This window comes from Poecilia mexicana, unplaced genomic scaffold (assembly GCF_051168715.1).
Source record: "Poecilia mexicana isolate PSO_F unplaced genomic scaffold, ASM5116871v1 scaffold_8, whole genome shotgun sequence".
In the NCBI taxonomy this organism is placed as follows: Eukaryota; Metazoa; Chordata; class Actinopteri; order Cyprinodontiformes; family Poeciliidae; genus Poecilia; species Poecilia mexicana.
The window spans coordinates 15,730,646-15,748,904 of record NW_028263377.1 but is presented as its reverse complement, the minus strand read 5'-3'; the positions used below and the strand labels follow the sequence as shown (position 1 = coordinate 15,748,904).

At 35.9% G+C, this 18,259-nt stretch overlaps 1 protein-coding gene across 2 annotated transcripts in view; it reads left to right on the top strand.

Moving 5' to 3' along the window:
• The first annotated feature begins 1,251 nt into the window (after window positions 1–1,251).
• The window catches only part of LOC106915755 (nuclear GTPase SLIP-GC-like), a 35,413-nt gene continuing 18,405 nt past the window's right edge, over window positions 1,252–18,259 (top strand). The window contains exons 1-22 of one of the 2 annotated variants that reach the window (XM_088008354.1): window positions 1,252–1,407; window positions 1,515–1,596; window positions 2,601–2,713; window positions 3,076–3,114; window positions 4,036–4,060; window positions 4,166–4,276; window positions 4,690–4,780; window positions 5,828–6,044; window positions 6,143–6,361; window positions 6,830–7,033; window positions 7,112–7,284; window positions 7,507–7,597; window positions 7,684–7,771; window positions 7,883–8,004; window positions 8,980–9,156; window positions 9,229–9,380; window positions 9,524–9,641; window positions 10,130–10,238; window positions 10,329–10,462; window positions 10,806–10,887; window positions 10,979–11,060; window positions 11,175–12,069. In XM_088008354.1, coding sequence (XP_087864480.1) covers window positions 1,530–1,596; window positions 2,601–2,713; window positions 3,076–3,114; window positions 4,036–4,060; window positions 4,166–4,276; window positions 4,690–4,780; window positions 5,828–6,044; window positions 6,143–6,361; window positions 6,830–7,033; window positions 7,112–7,284; window positions 7,507–7,597; window positions 7,684–7,771; window positions 7,883–8,004; window positions 8,980–9,156; window positions 9,229–9,380; window positions 9,524–9,641; window positions 10,130–10,238; window positions 10,329–10,462; window positions 10,806–10,887; window positions 10,979–11,043 — 2,397 coding nt within the window. In that variant the 5' untranslated portion in view covers window positions 1,252–1,407; window positions 1,515–1,529 and the 3' untranslated portion in view covers window positions 11,044–11,060; window positions 11,175–12,069. Of the gene's footprint in view, window positions 1,408–1,514; window positions 1,597–2,600; window positions 2,714–3,075; window positions 3,115–4,035; window positions 4,061–4,165; window positions 4,277–4,689; window positions 4,781–5,827; window positions 6,045–6,142; window positions 6,362–6,829; window positions 7,034–7,111; window positions 7,285–7,506; window positions 7,598–7,683; window positions 7,772–7,882; window positions 8,005–8,979; window positions 9,157–9,228; window positions 9,381–9,523; window positions 9,642–10,129; window positions 10,239–10,328; window positions 10,463–10,805; window positions 10,888–10,978; window positions 11,061–11,174; window positions 12,070–18,259 lie in introns of those variants that run through there. The other variant, XM_088008355.1, reaches the window with a different exon arrangement.

Genomic DNA, 18,259 nt, shown 5'->3' with positions numbered 1-18,259 from the left:
TCTGCCATTAAAAATCTAAGGTATTTTAGTCATATTGGTGCCACTGATTAGTACAAAGGTATAGTCAGAGATTAAAATATACATATAACATTTGGGCAACTTCTATTTTTCTGTTCTTGCAGAAACATTTAACATGCAATGCTGCTGTCTCTGCTGTAGCAGAAAAATATGCTGCTGTATCACAAGACCTCCAGCAGCATATTTTTCTGCTGAACAAATCTTGAAAACCATGTCATTTTCACCCACGACTTTGTGTTGATCAGAAACACTCCAAACAAAAATACATTAAAGAGGCTAACTGTAATGTTACAGGGGGGTAGCTTTGCAAAACACTACAGCTAGATAAATTACTGCTTCAAATTTGTGTAATTCAATTGAAAAAAGTGCTTGACACACATATTATTTGATTTAAACAAGATTCAGAACCACAAATTTCACTCTGTATTTTCTTGGTTGCATGAAGAAAGGATTTTTGAATGATAACAAGGCAGATATAAACTTAGAAGAAGAAAACAACATCCTGAACAACTTCATTCAAATATCTGTCCTATTTAAAGCATTTTTATGTAATGTTCAGTATAAAACAGGACATCAAATATTATTTTTGTAAATGGAGGAAACAATGCACCACCCAAAATACTTTATACTTAATTATGTTTATCTGTTATGTTTATTGTCTTTCATCTTGGCATGAGGTAATTTTTCCATAGCTGATTGAAAAAAATATTCATATTTTGGCTGCTATTTAAACGCCATCTGATGATTTCTCAACAATGAATGTCACTAGATGGGGTGCTGAGTGGAAATGTTCAGTTGATGTTTCCGTTTTGCTTCGCTTCTCTGATTTGTTTTTCAAAACTCCAGCAGATGCAGACAAAAAAGAGAAAGTGAAAGCTTTGAATAACACAATCGGTTTACATTATTTGTATTGTTTACTCTCTTGTTTAAATAAGTGATGCATATTATATTATGAAACATTTAGTTACATGTGTATAATTATACGCCATCTATACTCTGCAAAGTGTTTCTTTGTCAAGAAAACATAATTTAAAGAGGTTATATTAGAGCACATTTTAAAGATGTTATGCAAATGATTAACTAGGAAAAAAGATCAGGACAGCAAAACTTATCCTTATAAACTCTTAAAAACATTGACAGCTTAGTAATTTTATCTTTGTTGGAAAGAATAAGCACTCAGCTACACTTCGGTATTATGAAGCCACTCCTCTAATGTTTCCTCTCCTTTGTTGTCAGAAATCTTCCACACCTTCCTTCTCTGTTTTCAGAAACAGTGAACAGCCTCTTTACAAATCATCTGGTGAAATTCCACTTCAGATTTTAAATTGTTTTCAAAACTTACCTCCTTTTTGACCTAAAATCTTTTGTCTTCGTCAGTTTCAGTAACAGGTAGGACTTTTCCTTTTTAAGTTTTAAATTGGAGTTTTGTACAGATTGTTCTAACTACATGAAAATATGTTAAGCTGCTGATTAAGACATCACGGTTTCTCTTGCAGTTTCTTGTTTACATCATGGATGACTTTGTTTGCAAGATATTAAATGACTGGGGCCTAAGCGATTGGATAGAAACATTTAGAGGTTAAGTATAGCATTTCTTTAGTGTTTTAAGGAAATGCAACATCTTTATATTGCAAAAGAAATTCAATCTATGTCAATCCACTTAACCAGCTGTTATATAATTTTTTATGCATAAATGTGGCACTTAAAGCTGTAGTTATTACAACAAATACTTTACACCTCATTATACCCTGAAAGTAAAGCAAGATTCTGACATAAATGTGCTTATTAAGCAAGACAATACAATAATCACAGAAAAGTCAGCGTGCAACACACCAGACCTAAAACAGAAAGATTCAAGATGCCAAACGACTTCACATGAATTACATCAACAGTGTCAGGTCTCCTAGACATAAAAGCTTGTGGTTATGAATTGTAGATTACATGAAATACAAAGGGACCATAAAAGGTAAAACAAAAAAGTTGTTTTAGGGATAATAATAGTTGTGGAATCAGTAAATTTGTAAAAATTAATTATGTCTTGATGTAGGATTTTCTGTTTCTATTCATTAAATGTACATAAAGTAGTGCACCTCCCACATTTTAGGAATAAAATGTTGCTATAGCAACAACAGGTTAATTTCTTCCTTTAAAAAAAATGTGGATGCATCATTAGCATGTAAATGACTAAGTGTGAACATCATGGACCATACCAGAAGTATTGTTTACTGGCTGCAAACTATGACATTACAAACAATCTTAGTGTTAAGCGCTGAATGTCGCTGTGTTATCAAAGATGTTACAACAATATCAATGGATTTTGCTGTTAAAAAATCAATTAAATTCAGCGCAAATTCAAATGTAACGTTTGGCCCTGACAAAATCATTGACACGCCCTTTTGGGCAAACAGAAACATCCAATTTCAAATAATATATTTCTTGAACTACTGATGTTGTAAAGACCAACTACGGCCTTTATTATTTTGAGTCTAAGACATTTGTAACCCTGCTCTTTATGAAACATCTTATTCAACTTAAAATTTAATTTTCATCACTTGTTAACAAACCACTTTTTTTAATTAAAGAACACGGCATTGACAAGGAATATCTGTACTGCCTCGAGGATCAAGACATTCAAAATTTGTTTTTCAAAGTGGGACCAAGAGCACATTTCAGAAAGAAACTGAAACTGTTGAAGGTAATTTGCTGCACTACATGACATGCAGGCTTGTTTTAGTAACACCATTCACTTTCTATGCAAATATATTGAATTTCACCCAAACTTTTAGATTGTGCTTATAAGTAAAACTAAATACTTATAAGCACAATTAGTAGTCACAGCACTGACTATAATCTTATGGATTCTTGGACATTTGTAAATGACATCAATGTCCTTGTCTCCAGGAAGGATAAAACAGAAATGAGGAGACATTGCCCTTACTTTACCAATAAGATCAACAGATTGCGCTAAATGTTATGTCATTAACACAAACATTTAGAATTGGATTGAAATTGTAACATTCATGTTTTATCTGTATATCACTACATTATTTCATTTAGATTGAACAGGAGCAGAAAAACACAACTGTTCAGGCTGAGGTAAGTGTGACATTTAATTAAATTTAATTTATCCATGTTAAATGGACAACTGGCAACTTTGTACAGTGTTCTTAATCAAATATGTCATCCGTGGTCTTTGCACATCACACCAACTAAATAAAAGGAGAATGAATGAATTAATCATGAATTTCAACTATCCCTACACTGTTCCTTAATATTGCTCCACTGCAGCTGAGCCTAAACTACATGCTGTCAACGTCTCTCTTTTCAGAACCTGCATAACTTGTAAGTGAAAGGAAATCTAGGCCAAAGAATGTATGAAAGTGAATTATTTTACAGTATTAGTGGATACAATAATAATAATAATAATAATAATAATAATAATAATAATAATAAAACTAGTGTGAGGCTTAAGTAAGAACAAACTAGATCCTTTCATTAGATAGGCATTGATTTCACCCTGTCTCCATGCAGGAACATGAAGGTTTAGAGTGCCACTGTAAACCGAGGCTGTTTGATAAATTACTTGGTCACAACAAGCTTTAGCAAACTTGATCCATTAGCAATAGACCAAGTTTGCACATCAATCACACATCAATTTGCAGCTTTCGTTGACGTCTTGCTGCTAGGCAAATATTCTTCTGTTCACAGGAAATGAAACCTTGTCACTCGTCTTAAGTGCTTTGATCTAAGGGTTTTGGCAGTTGTGAAACTTTGAGGACGATATGCTGCATTGTTACCTGAGAACAAAAGACATTGTATGAGTTGTTAAGGTCACTTCTGCCTTTTAACTAATTATGATCACTGAAGCCTTTTTAAAGCTCCAGTGATCTAGTTTTTAAAAGCATTACTAGAGATACTCTTCACCGTCTACTAAAGGGTGGTTTGTTTACTACAATGCAAGTCATTAAAAAGTGTTTGTCCCATTGAAGACAGTTAAATAAATGTGTTCATTCTCAGGCAGAGCCATCCACAAATGATAGAGGTGAGAATTACAGTTTCTTACATGTTTCTTACATATGTAACTTGTTGCAAAAATAAATCCTAGTCCGAAATCCAATAAACAGATTTTCTCTTTTTTTGTCTGAAGATACAAAAAAAGGAAAGCGAAAGCTGGATCAGGGGGAGTTTCACAAAGGAGAACCAACAGCAAAACGGTTTCGCAGGAGTATGTCAGCGTCTTCGTCTTCGTCATCGTCAGGTAATGCATCTTAAAAATGGCAACAGGCAATTGAAAGAATAAAAGCCTGTCACAACCCAACTTACAAAACAGTAAAACTGAGTTATAAGACACACACATGTTAATTGTCATTTAAATTATTTTGATGGGTGTTTTGATGTATAATTTTGTGGTCATCAATAAATTATAGTTGTAGTTTTATTTAGAAACACATCTATTACAAATAAAAGACGCTTCAAACCACAGAAATTTGAGCAAGTAGGAAGAATGTCATTAGAAAGGAGCATCCTGTCCGGATCGCATGCAGAATTCAATATTAAACAACTCATCACGGGGTTTATGATGCATTCATTATCAAAACAATATTCTTTGCCTCAAAAAATATCACATTATTAAAAAGATTGTGTAATTTTTCTCTTCTTTTTTGCTTTCAGAATTAATGATGCTGTGTGATGTGAAAAATATAATGAGACATGTTCTTGCTAAACTACACAATCAGGAAACAAAGCTGAGTGCTTTCCTACAGTGAGTACATTTGGTGACTTCTTACATAAGTTTTATTTCAAAATCATGAAAAGTTCTGTTTCTTTCTATTGAAATTACCTTATTCATTTTTAGGGGCAATGATTTCCTAAGACTTGCAGGTCTTAAAATGAAAATGACTCACAGCTAACAAAAATTATATAGTTATTTTGTCTCATAGAGTCACTGGCCATTCATTTCAGATTAAGCCTCCCACTGCACAGCAGTGTAGAAGGCACTGCTGTGCAGGTGGTGTGGACAGTACAAACTTTGAGATTTGCATATCAAATAGGAACAGATACGGCATTCAAGAAATTTTAAAATACAGAAAATTTTTAGTTCAAGAAGAAAAAGCATCCATGGTACACAGCATTAATCATACACTTTATTCAACCTACCCTCAACTCCTGAAGAATACAAACATATCTGTAATGTACTTGCTTAAATTCTCATGATTTTATCCACCCTTATAAAAAACTACTTCTATCTGAAGAACTGTTACGTGCCCCACGGCATTATACTTACTCCACCATGTTTAATTTAACTTTTGGAAATGAGGCCAAATGTTCTTGTTTAGCTTAATCAGACTATATCCAAGAATACAGAATCCTGGAATTTTACTTAGATTTTTGTGATTTTTCAATTCAAGCATATTACATTAAAAGGTGAAAAAAGTCAGGCAAAAAAAGAAAGCAAGCTACCACATTAACTTTTATCTTCTTACCGTCCATCCATCTATCCAAATTTGGATGGATGGATGGATGGATGGATGGATGGATGGATGGATGGATGGATGGATGGATGGATGGATGGATGGATGGATGGATGGATGGATGGATGGATGGATGGATTTCACAGAAAGCCCTGAAAACATGCTGCTGGCTATATGCAGAAAAGGCTTAAAAATGTAATGTTTTCAGGTTCAGTTTCTGTTACAGCACAACTTTTAAATACAAACACGCATGTTTGTTAAAGTTATAAATCTGACATCAGTCGTTATATTTTACAAGTGAATAAATTCATATACCTTTAATTTTAATTTTTTCATAGGAATAAAATCAAGGATCTGGAGACCGACAGAAGAGAACTGGTTGGTGTTTTTGGTAAAACTGGAGCTGGAAAGACCAGTTTGATTAACGCTGTCATTGAAGAGAAGAAACTTTTGCCATCTGGAGATGTTGATGCATGTACTTCAGTCATGATTAAGGTGGAGGCCAACATGTGCAACACAAAGTATGAGGCACATATTGAATTCATCCCAAAAGAGGTAAAAGAACTGTAGAAATATTCCCTCCTATTTCACATACTGAAGAATCACGGTTTCTCATATGATGTGAACTAATCAAACTTATTTTTTATGTTTAGGAATGGAAAGATGAGTTGTGGTCAATGAGTCAGTATCTAGGAAATACTCTGAAAAAAGATGATGAGGATGATGATTATCAGGATGTTGTTGAAAAGCTGTCGGCACTCTATGGAGAGGAATGGAAAGGGAGATCTTCTGAACAACTAATGGACCCGAAATATTTCAAAGAAATACCAGAATTTCTTCAATCCACAATAAAGAAACTGTCATGTGAAACAGTAAGAGTGAAATTGTGTATGGATTGTTGAAAGTGTTACTATGGAAAACCAGGACAGACAAAATCAGGAATAACTAGAAATATATAAGTGGTTTCATTTAATCATTTATATGCCACAAATAATAAAAGCGAATGGTATTTTAGTTATATTTTATTAATCTATGAAGTTAAAACACTTGAAAATGGCCAAAAATGACTAATTTATTTGCTTTGAGTTTTCAATTAAAATGTAATTGATCGCCGTTAATTAATTACAGACCCTGCAATTAGCTCAATCAAAAATGTTAATTGAGCGCAACCACTAAATTCTATATTATTTCTGGATTTGGAAGTCTTTTGCCTCCATACTTTCTGAAGAGGGGCACTTCTCAATGAAAATTAACTTTGTCTTGTAAGATTAAATAAACTTAAACTAAACAAGCACTTTTGATTTAAAATAAAATTTCCCCATGTTTCCCATCTTTCCTAGGTTAAAGAGCTATCTGCTAAAATGATTAAATACACAAGAACTGAATCAAATCATGGAGGAGAAAGAGGCATAAAGAGGTGGTATTGGCCTCTTGTGAAGTGTGTGACTGCCAAAGTGCCACATGATTTTCCCCAACACATCACTCTTGTGGATCTTCCTGGAAATGGAGACCGTAACAAGAGCAGAGATACAATGTGGAAAGGGGTAACGTATTGCTACATAAAGAAAACAGAAACATATCAACACATATTATTGATCATTATATCTTTATATCTGTTCCAGATTGTTGGAAACTGCTCTACTGTGTGGATTGTCACTGAAATCAACAGAGCAGCATCAGATAAAGAATCCTGGGAAATCTTGAAGAGTGTCAGTAGTCTCCTAGGAAACGGTGGGGAGTGCAGAGACATTCACTTTATCTGCACAAAATCTGATGTTATTGACTCGACTGATCAGTAAGTGAGATGAGGTTATAAAAGTGAGCAATTAAATTGAATATGTATGTAACTGGAAAACTCAACAGGAGCCTGTGCTCAAAATTCTTCATACTCTTTCCACTAAGCTCTATAAACCTTTAAATTGTGAATAAATAGGATTTGTGATGGACCAGTATTCTGTAGAGAAGCAGAAGTCTTAAGCTGAAGCAACTCTAAGAATCAATATGTCGTTGCCATCAGCTCGTCTGACCTTCAGGGCTCAATCCTAAGAAGAAACAACATAGCAAAGGAAGCAGTGCGCAGACAATTCAACAAGCTAAAAAACATTAAGGTGAGCTTTGCATGTCAAGACAACAACTAAAAGAAATATGTCTAAATAAGTAAATTAATAAAAAGAACAAAATCTGTTTTATCTAGAAACACTTCAGTGATGACTCTTTCAAAGTGTACACAGTGAGCTCCAAGGAGTTTCTGAAACCAAAGGTTCTCAGTGCAGAGAACACTGGTATGTTAAATTTCTCATTTCTCTGAATGCTTTGTTGGTAACTAAGATCCTCTCAGCAATATAGTTGTGACACTGTTGAAATAAAAGTTAATAATGGTTTTGCTTTCACAGAAATCCCCAAGCTTCAAGATTTTTTGCAAAATCTCAATGACAGTCACTCAGAGACGCTGAACTATGTTTCTGGAGCTCATGGGATTCTCTCTTTGATTCATGGAGCCAGGTTAAGAAAAGAGGTAAACTTATACAGAAAAACTTTTTCTCTCTTTTATTTCATTACATTTTTACAGAACATTAATTAAAACAATGTGATCCCTAAAAGGTGATTGCTATTGTAGCCAAAATTTCTGAACTACTGTATCTGGTCTACTTTCACTTTAAAACATTCTTGAAAGAAATGTTCCTGCACAATGATTTACTATCACCTTTCTGTAATCTAAACAGATTGGAAAGAGAGAGCTGGTTAAAAATACAAATGATTTAATGACTCTGGACTGTTACTTCTATTATTAATAAAAGTTGCGTCTTTGAATGATATGGAATAAATTGATGTTATCGCCTCATTTTAATCATTTCAGACCATTTCTGTTTCCCAGCATGTCTTAGGCACACTTGAGTTTATTAACCATCTTTAACCTCTTGACTACATTTTTTGGTAAACCTACTATGTACTTTTATTCCTGTGCTCACAATCCATCCATCCATTTTCTTTACACTCTTGTCCCTTAGTGGGGTTGGGAGGTGCTGGAGCCTATCTCCAGCTAACGTTCTGGGCGAGAGGCGGGGTCACCCTGGACAGGTCGCCAGTCTGTCGCAGGGCAACACAGAGACACACAGAACAAACAACCATGCACACACACACTCACACCTAGGGGCAATTTGGAGAGACCAATTAACCTGACAGTCATGTTTTTGGACTGTGGGAGGAAACCGGAGTACCCGGAGAAAACCCACACATGCACAGGGAGAACATGCAAACTCCATGCAGAAAGACCGGGGCCGGGAATCGAACCCAGAACCTTCTTGCTACAAGGCAACAGCTCTACCAATCCACAATCCATCTCACATTTTTAGCTGGCAATACTGTTATTTGCAAATGTCATTGGGATGAATCTTGGATTGGGTCAGAGCAGAGGCCAGCTGAATTATTCTAAAAACAGATTCTAGGCTTCACAGTAAGTACTAGCATGGTGTTTACTTTTCTTTTTCAGCCTGGAAGAAACAAAGAACTGTGTGAAAAGCTTGAGAGAGACATAGTCCTTCGTCTTGATCCAGTCCAAAGAACAATTCAAAAAGCTTGCCAGGTTTTTGAGACATGCCTGCGTGAAGGGGTTGAAAAATCTATAAGCTCATGTGAAGAAAAGCTGCATAACTTCCTGTTTCCTCGGGTATGTTACATGGCAATAACCATGAAGTTAATTTATATTTGCATGTGTTTTAAATAATGCATTATTTTTAAGGGAAACAAGGGGGGTTATCATGGAACATTGAAGAGTGTTTTCAAAAATGGTGGAGTGTCCAAAACCAGAAAGGGAAAACAAATTAACCTCAACATGAAACTCTCTTCGTTCCTGACTGACAGCATTGATGAGGAATTCAGGAAGACCTTCCCGTAAGAACTTAATAAAAATATAAAATACTATGCAACATTGATGAAAGTGTAAAATTTCTAAATCTACAATTTAAAGATTTATTAAAAGAAAGTAATCATAAAGTATGATTTTTGAATGACTTCAACATATCAAAATGTTACAGAAATGAACAAAAACATGGTCCATTCAATGGTGTCATTGACAAGTTTTCACTTGACACTGAAAGTCTGAAGGAAAAGTACAAAGATGTGAAACTGCAGCTGATTTTTCTGCAGACAGAGGTAAATGATGAGAAAATATTAATCTTCTTCATTAAAAATTAAATCCAACCATTTATCCTCCTGACTACCAGTAGTTCATTTTTGTCCTCTGTAGAGGACATTTCTAAACTTGAATATCTCCCACCCCCTGCATTCTACTGAATTAATTCCTTTTGGTATCTGGAGAGGACATTTGGGGCTTTTCAATGATACCACATGTGAAGGGGTGGGACTTTTGTACGTACCTTTTTCTAATTCATAAAAATGCTGTTCATCAGTAATAACACATTTTATGGGAAGAGACAAAGTAAGTGCATAAAACCTTTTATTACCTTACAAAGACTGTGGTATTTAAAAAAAATGGTGATTGGACAATATTTTTTTTTCTCCTGGTGGTCAGGATTATGATAGATTTTAATAAAAGCAATTCAGTTTCTTTAGTTGCTTTGGACTGCAAAAAATCAAAAGATGACATTGTGGTGAAATTATTTTTGCTACATTTCTCAAAGGAGGAAAGAATGAAGAAGAAGCTCAACAAACGCATCAGAGACCAAAAGAAAATTATGTACAACAACCTGACAGAGACAATTGAGAAGTCTATGCAAGAGTGCTACAAGAGTGAGATTTTCTATCATCACATAATTTATTTTACAGTAAAACATATTTATAATCTTTCTTACCATTTGTTATTTTATCTTTGTGTTGCAGCTGCAGCAGGATACTCGGGTCCTGGTATGCTGGAGAAAATGAGAGAAACGGTCTCAAGACATGTTCATGAATCAAAGGGCACCATGTTTGCCAAGGCTAAAAATGCCATGCTGAGCCACCTGCTGAGTTTACGGGTTTGTCCTTTTATTGAAATTTAAACAGTACCTATGTTGGTCATCCAGAGCAAAATCTGAACTGAAACAAAGTCCTCCACAATTACTCTGACTCTAATAACCTACTCAAGGTTTACAGTAGGAGAAACAGGCCCACAGCATTACAAATCCTGCACCGTACCTAAAAGTGGGTAAGAGGTGCTTGTGTACACAGTGTGGCACTGTGTTAGATTGCACATAATTTATTCAAATTGATTTCATACATCTACGAGTAATTGCAGAGGGCATTGTATGTGCAAACTAGTTTGTCTTGAATCCAGCTTTAGACTTCTACCTAAAAATAAAGATTTTACTTCTAAATTAGGTGGAAATTTTGAAAACAATGAAGGACACATTGAACAACTCCATTGACCTCTCCCTCAGGACAAACTGTCAAGCAATTCCAGGTAAATCAAGACTTATTTGTGTTTAAAATGTGGCCTGAAAGGCATTCTATAAATATTTGATGCTACATCTCATTAAAAACTGCTTTCTTAGATGTTTCAGCAGAGTTAGCAATGGTAAAGAAAATCTACAAGAACCTTAAGAACAGCTCAAATTAGGAAAGCTCATGAAAAAGGTAAAGTATTGAATTTTATTTTCAACCTTCTCTGTAAACATACAGTATGTATTGGTATTGATCAATGGTGTATATGATTTAAATAAAACATCTCCCTGTCTTTCAAATTAACAGCTCATCTGATGCCATGACAAGGATCATCATAAGGAATACTGAAACAACTTTGCTCCAAGATTATTCATTTAAAAACAAATGTATTACTATTACAACTCCTTGCGTGTTCGTTAACCATTTTCTGATAAATGAATGCTTGTATAGAAATCATTATATTAATTATAAAAAGTTTTGGTTTTTTACTCTAAAAGACATGAGTTTTGATTTTTGTAGCAAATGACTTCTGAATGTTAGACTGGAGAAAGAAACATGTCACAAGTGAAGTTTTAGATAAGAAGAGAGAACCTTTCTACTGTGTAATAAAAATAACATAGATATAGATGGTTTTAAGTGTTCCACAAGTGATTATCAAGATTTTCTTCGATCAATGTGGAATAATTTACTCAAGGTTTGACTTGTCGAATTCACATTTTATGCATGTTTGAAATTAGTCTCAATGTCTGAAAATCAATAACATGCACCATTTTTGTGTTTAACAAATAATATTATGAATGTTTTTATATTTTGCTGTTTGTTGTTGGTGCTAAAAGTTGGAAAAAATAATATGAATGGATTTTTTTTTTCACACTGAATGATGGACACACCCAAACAAATCTGATCAAACCCTAAATCTCCATCCTTGAAATTGTTCCTTAAATACTTAGTTCTCACTTATACCTTAAAATATCACACCTCAAAGTATATGCTTGACAATTGTATGGAGAAGGGCTTCAGGGACAGTAGAAATGAGCATCTATCTTTAATGGGACAATTAATCAGATGGAGGTGTAGGGAATTTGTCATTAATAGCTGTGGCAATACATTTTGGAGATAGGTGCTTCACACATGGAATGCAACAACATCCACATAAGAATAATACTTTTACTGAAACAATAAAGAGTTATCTAAACCTGAATATTGTGTAGTTCTTCAGACTTTGTTTTGAGAGCAGTGTTGTGGGTCTGTGTTGTTAGGAATAACACAGCCCACTTTACCATTTTTCAAGGAAAAGCAAGGAAATCTCAATTTCTTTGCTTTTCCTCTTCACATCCATCCATCCATCCATCCAAAGTCCCCTTTCAAAAACTAGAAAAAAAAGTACAAAAATAGGGTATAATTTTCTTAAAATAAGAAAAATTATCTGTCAACAGAACAAGAAAATTTATTTTCAAGATTTTCCAAAACAAGAAAAAATATCTAACCAAGATGTACCTACAAATATCTTAAAATTAGTGTAAGTTTACTTAAAACAAGCCAATTTTACTTATACGAGTAAGATATATTATCTTATTTTAAGAAAAATAATCTCAAGTAAAGAAAATGTTACTTGACATTGAATTTCTTGAAATCAGCATATATGCCTAAAACTAGTTTACTTTTATTGTTGCATAGGATTAAAATATATAGTTTGTCATTGCTTTACTCAAGGTTCTTATGCTAAGGCAAAAAGCCAACAATTGATCCTATCAATACTGGAATAAGAGATGTTATTGGTTTGCTGAAATGAAGACATGAGTTAAATTACTTTTAACCTCTTTATTACATTTAAGTTTCACATAAACACAATAAAACATGACTCCTGGTCAGAATTTAAAGTCTGGATGGGCATCTGATTCTGAAACAATCCCGTAAAATGACAGAACAATGAAGATCTGACACATCTGCCACACTCGTAAGATTCCCTAAGAGTCAAGCAAACCAAACTGTCCAAAGCAAAACAAATCTTGGGATTAGATGTCAACAATAGGAGCTTACTCCGCAATGAATTTCTTCCAATGAGCCATAGCCTTTTATATGTGGAAGTCTTTTCGCAGTTACAGACGGCGTTCTCAAGATATCTGTCAGTAGCACAGAGAGGAGTGGCCACACACATGCATGCTGAAAGGTGTAGTAGCTGTGATGTACATCACGCTATCAGTCCTCCTTTCAGAAGATCAGGGCAGGCATGGTTCCAATGGCCAGTAGAAAGTTGGTTTCACGATCAACACAGAGCTGAAAAGTGGTCTTGTTTGATTGAAGTTGTTGGGTCATCTGCAAATTGGAGCACAGACAGAAAAAAAAAAATCACAAAATAAACCACGTTTTAGGGACTAATCAGTGTAATGATGAATGTCCGACGATCCAACTCGACATGTTTTCACAAACACTGCCTATGTGACTCAGAGAGGGAATGGGGTTTTAATTAACATTTAAAGCTCAATGCATGTTTTCAATGTTTACCCTTGTCGAGAAAAGTCGAGCTCAGCCCACTTCCCCATGCTGGAGATTTTAGTTTAATAGTAACAATAAATAAAGTTATCTTTAAAACTAATTAAACAGGTGACATCAAGACCCAACAGTAGAGTCAGACGGTAATAAAATTAATCTGGTTGTGTGGGTTGTTATTGTGTCCTGCAAACTTTGCTTTAATTCTACTTTTTTCTATTTAATCATAAAAAATCATAGTCAGGCAGAAAGAGAGTCATGTAACAGGAAAAGAGGAACCGAAAGGGGAGCAGAGGTAACCAAGGCATTAGGTCATTAGAACAGACATCAGCAATCCAAGATGGTGATGGATATGAGATCATCTGTCCAAGCAGTCAGTACAGAGGAAACAGGTGCAGAATTCAGACAGGGATCTGAAAGTGCAGCTCAGGAGAAATAAAGTTCATCTGTAGTCTGAGGCTAACTAAAGAACAGTTGACGTCAAGTAAAAACGTCCATGAGGAAAGAAAGTGTGTGGCTGCTGATAAGAATAAAAAGACACCAGACAGGAGGATCGAGGTTCTTTGTTCCGCAGCGTTCGAGTCGAGCACATATTGAGAAGCAAAGTCAACGGAGGGCTGCGTGATGATACCCCGGGACGACTACGCGCTGCACAAGAAAGGGACAAGATCCATTTACCCACAACCCGGGACTCTGATTCGACCGCGGCCCTGCACTCAACCCAAAGGATTACAACGATGCTGCAGTGGACATGGGGAATATACCAAGATCTTTTGTGGATAAAGAACTGAGTTTGTTGAGGATTCTCACCAGTTCAACTTTGGATTTATTCTGAAAGGATCCTGCCAAGACAAAGACAGGACTCCATCCATGGACATTAAAGTATCTGCTGCCAAAGATCGTCTCTGCATCTGGGTTTGAGTCACTGCCTCCCCCCAAAGCCTCTATTTAGATTAAGTCACAGTGTAGGGTTAGAAGTAGGAGTAATTACTGTTGATTCTTAAATAGTTTTAATTTCTTAAATTTTTTTATTGAAATGCTGTATGTCTTTTCCCTTGCTTAAGCTTGCTAATAAAATTACTAAAGTCTAATTTGATGTTGTGGACAGTTAAATTAATTGAGTCATCTAGATTTAATTTCTCTGATCATTGTAAAATCAATGCTTATGGTCCTAGTAACTTAGGGTGGCTTTGTACGTTCTTTAGTTCAGATAAATAATGTCCCTGGGACTTATTCCTAGTCGCTAAAATTATCCAAGTCGGTTACCAAGTGCACGTTAATTGTAGGGGAAGAGCTACCGTTAACAGATGTGGTTTATGAGTTCGGACACCGGCGGGGCTGCTCCGATGTCCGGGTCATGAACTGAAGCGGGGCATAACGTCTGGATGAAGGTAGTTAGAACTTGGACGAATCATCCCCGTTCCCAGCTTAAATAAAAGTTCTCTAAATTCTTATCTGCGGTAATACCCGGGAATTAGAGTCTTTTCGGACCCGTGAGACGGAGAGCTGGTCAGTAGTCAGTCTGCTAGAGTTGGGAGGAGTTAAGGGCGTGGCTGAGTACTGAGAATTAACACCCTCAAAAACCAAAAACATTTTATTAAATGAAAGAAGGACAGATACCACAGAAATAAAAAGACAATTTTATGGGGTGGGTTTTCAAACATCCAAGGATCCACTCCAATGCCCTTGTTTAACATCAGTGCCCCACACTTATATATAGATAAAGCATTATCAACAAAGAGTTATTTGTTCTGCAGAAAACCTAGTTTGGACTTGCTTTCAATTTTTCCAGCTTTCCTTTGTCCTGACCGAGCGTGTCTTTTAAAGAAATGACTCTTTAAAAGACGAGAACATTAAGTTTATATCTTATGTAGATTTTAATCACATAGAATAAAGAAATCAAAAGATGCACAGAACAAATACAACCCAAGTTCTGAGGTGATGACATGAGACAAGACTTGTAGACTATTTCTTTTGATAACCTGAGATTGATCCAAATTAATAATCTAAAACTGAACCATGTATAGGGTGGAAATATTAGCTTTGTGGGATGTGCATACCCAACGCTATGTTTGCATGTGTTAATAAAACACAGAACCTTAGAGCTAAAAGTTGCACGCAAGGGAGAAAATGAGAAGTTGAGAGCAGGTAATTTCCATAAACATTTGCCTCAGGACATCACAATAAGCACCTGATATTACAAGCTTGAAACCTCATGATTTATCACTCCCTATATATCTGGGACAACTAAAAGAGAGGTTGGTTTGATAAACATCCTCTATGCAAAATAGAAACACTAGAAGTGATATTTAATGCCAATTCATGATTTTACACACACACACACACACACACACACACACACACACACGCACACACACACACACACATATATATATATATATATATATATATATATATATATATATATATGTGTGTGTGTGTGTAATGTGGTGTCAAAGAAATTAAATAACGTGTACGCAGCAGCTCATAGTTGGCTTAAGTGCTTAAGTTAAGACAAGTTACAACTGGAAACAGGAAGAAAGCAAGAGAGTCGTTACCTTGCGTGCAAAACAGAGTGCGCTGTCATGGGATGCAGGTATTTAAGAATATGGAAAGTAATGGAAAAATAAGTGAAAAGTTTTGATTTTGTTTTTGATTTTGTGGGATACCTTCAGCTACACTGAACTGCTCACATTACATAAAATTCCATCATGACAATGGAATTTTACACAAATCAGAGGTGTGGAGTGAGGAGATGGAATAAAATAATATGATTGTGTTCAAGAACATGCACAAAATCACTGAATTATGCATAATAATGGACCAAATGACTTGTGGTCAGATTTAACTTATAGACACAGTTTCATTTTCTTTATTTTGAAACTGTAGCTCGAGCTGCGGTTTCCAAGCTAGAGCAGCCCGACCCCCACTGTCACTTCGACACTACTCAGTTAACCACAGGTAAAAGAACCAAAGCACCTCTCCAGTTATATTTTCAAAGAGGAAATAACATTATAACATGATGGAAAGCTGAAACAAGTTGATTTTACATTCTGCCTCTTTTACTATATGTAGCAAGTTTTATAGCTGTAGCCGTTTAAACATGTATGTTCAAGCATACATTCCACACACACATTTTGCTTGTTTTCTCTTTTTCAAAGTCTACTTCCTGTCCTGTCTTTTCATACTCAGCCATGCCTCTCTGTTTGTTACTAAACTTTGTACCTTGCTGCTCTCCAGTTCCACATGTAATGCCCCATTTGTTGCTGCGTGATCACCCTTCGTCTTTGTCACAAAGTCTGCCACATAATTCATATCATACTATTGTATATATTTTTCTTTTTCGGTTTCTTTTCGTTTTGTTCTGACCATCAAAAACAGGTAGGATTTTATTTTTATACTGTAAAAAGTAAGGTGTTCAATGTTGGGTATTTTTTCTTGAACCTAAATAAAGAACCACAGACAACGTATATGAATTTTAAGGCATCTATGGTTCAATCAGCGTAATTTCTTATGTAGGATATTTCTATTGAAACGCAACACGTCCCCCCCCTTCTCTCTCTCTCTCTCTACTTCTCCCTGTCAGAGGAGGGAGATGTGCTACCAGCTCTCCGTCTAACAGGTGAATTGAGTTTCCTAAATCTGCCAGGATTTAAACTCTGTTTAAGCTGGCGTCGAGAAAGATTAGCCTGGTTTCTGACGACCTCCATCCAGATGTCCCACCCTTTTTCACCCTGTGAAGTAGCCAGATTGAGCAGCAGCAATCAACTAGTTTCACAGAGCACACCTGTTCACGGTCGCTCTTTCTCTTTATTATAACTTGCACTTGTTACTGAACCAGGTTGGTTTTAGTGACTCGGGCGAGTCACTAAAACCAACCTGGTTGCTTTTTGGGCCAAAAGCAACCTATAAAACATTTTCCACTTTCTCCTCCCAGAATCAAACTTCATAGCTATTTTACAACCATCAAAGAACTTTAAGGTGACTCATTAATTGAATGTCCACAACATCTTTTAGATTTTCTTAATATTAAGTATTTTATTAGTAAGGCAATTTTGCAAGGGTTAGTACAGCTTAAATCAGTAACAGAAATAATCAAATAAGTAAAATCAATAATCTAGCCTATCTTTCCCTAATGCTGACACTGTGAACTAAAAAAGGGAAACTTTGAGAGAGACGAACGGAGTTTGGCATCTTGAACCCCAGAACTGGCCTGATGATGAAGAAGGTGTTGCAGCAGCAGGAACCTCCCAGTACAGGAAGAGTACTGACTTAGAGCGGCAGGTCTCGGGCCTCATGCGCATAGCAATCCTCAGCTTCTTGTCTTGCAGCTCTGTAGCTCCTTTCTCCTTCTCCCACGATCTTTCTGGTCCATCGAGATGCAGACGAGCTGGTCTCACGGAAGGAACACAGCAGTTCTTCATATTTGCCTTTGTTCTTTGCCTTTGTCTTCATCTTTGTCTTTATCTTCATCTTTGCCTTAGTCTTTGGCTTTGTCTTTGGGGTCCCAAACCCAGCTGGTGAGAGAAGTGCAATTTGAAGCCACATGTTGCGGGGCTAACGGGTTGGTCCCCATGTGCAGAACAGTCTTCGGCTCTGTGGCTCCGGCTCTTCTTCAGCTGCAGAGTTCTTTGTCCATCTCGATCTTGGCTCGAAGCTGCCTGGAGGAGCCAACCAAAGATTCCTCTTTTGCACTCACCTTATAAAGGATTTGTCCACCCTTTTGGTGCATTTGCATTGGCTAGCTTTGTTGCTGTGCCTGTCTCATTGGCCGACTACTTGGACCAATGATCACATATCCATCACCGTCTTGGAGACATTATGACCTGATGACCCCGAGTTGCTCAACAGTCCTCTTACATCCATCCTTTTCTTAGGAAAGTTTAAGTTCAGCAATAAGG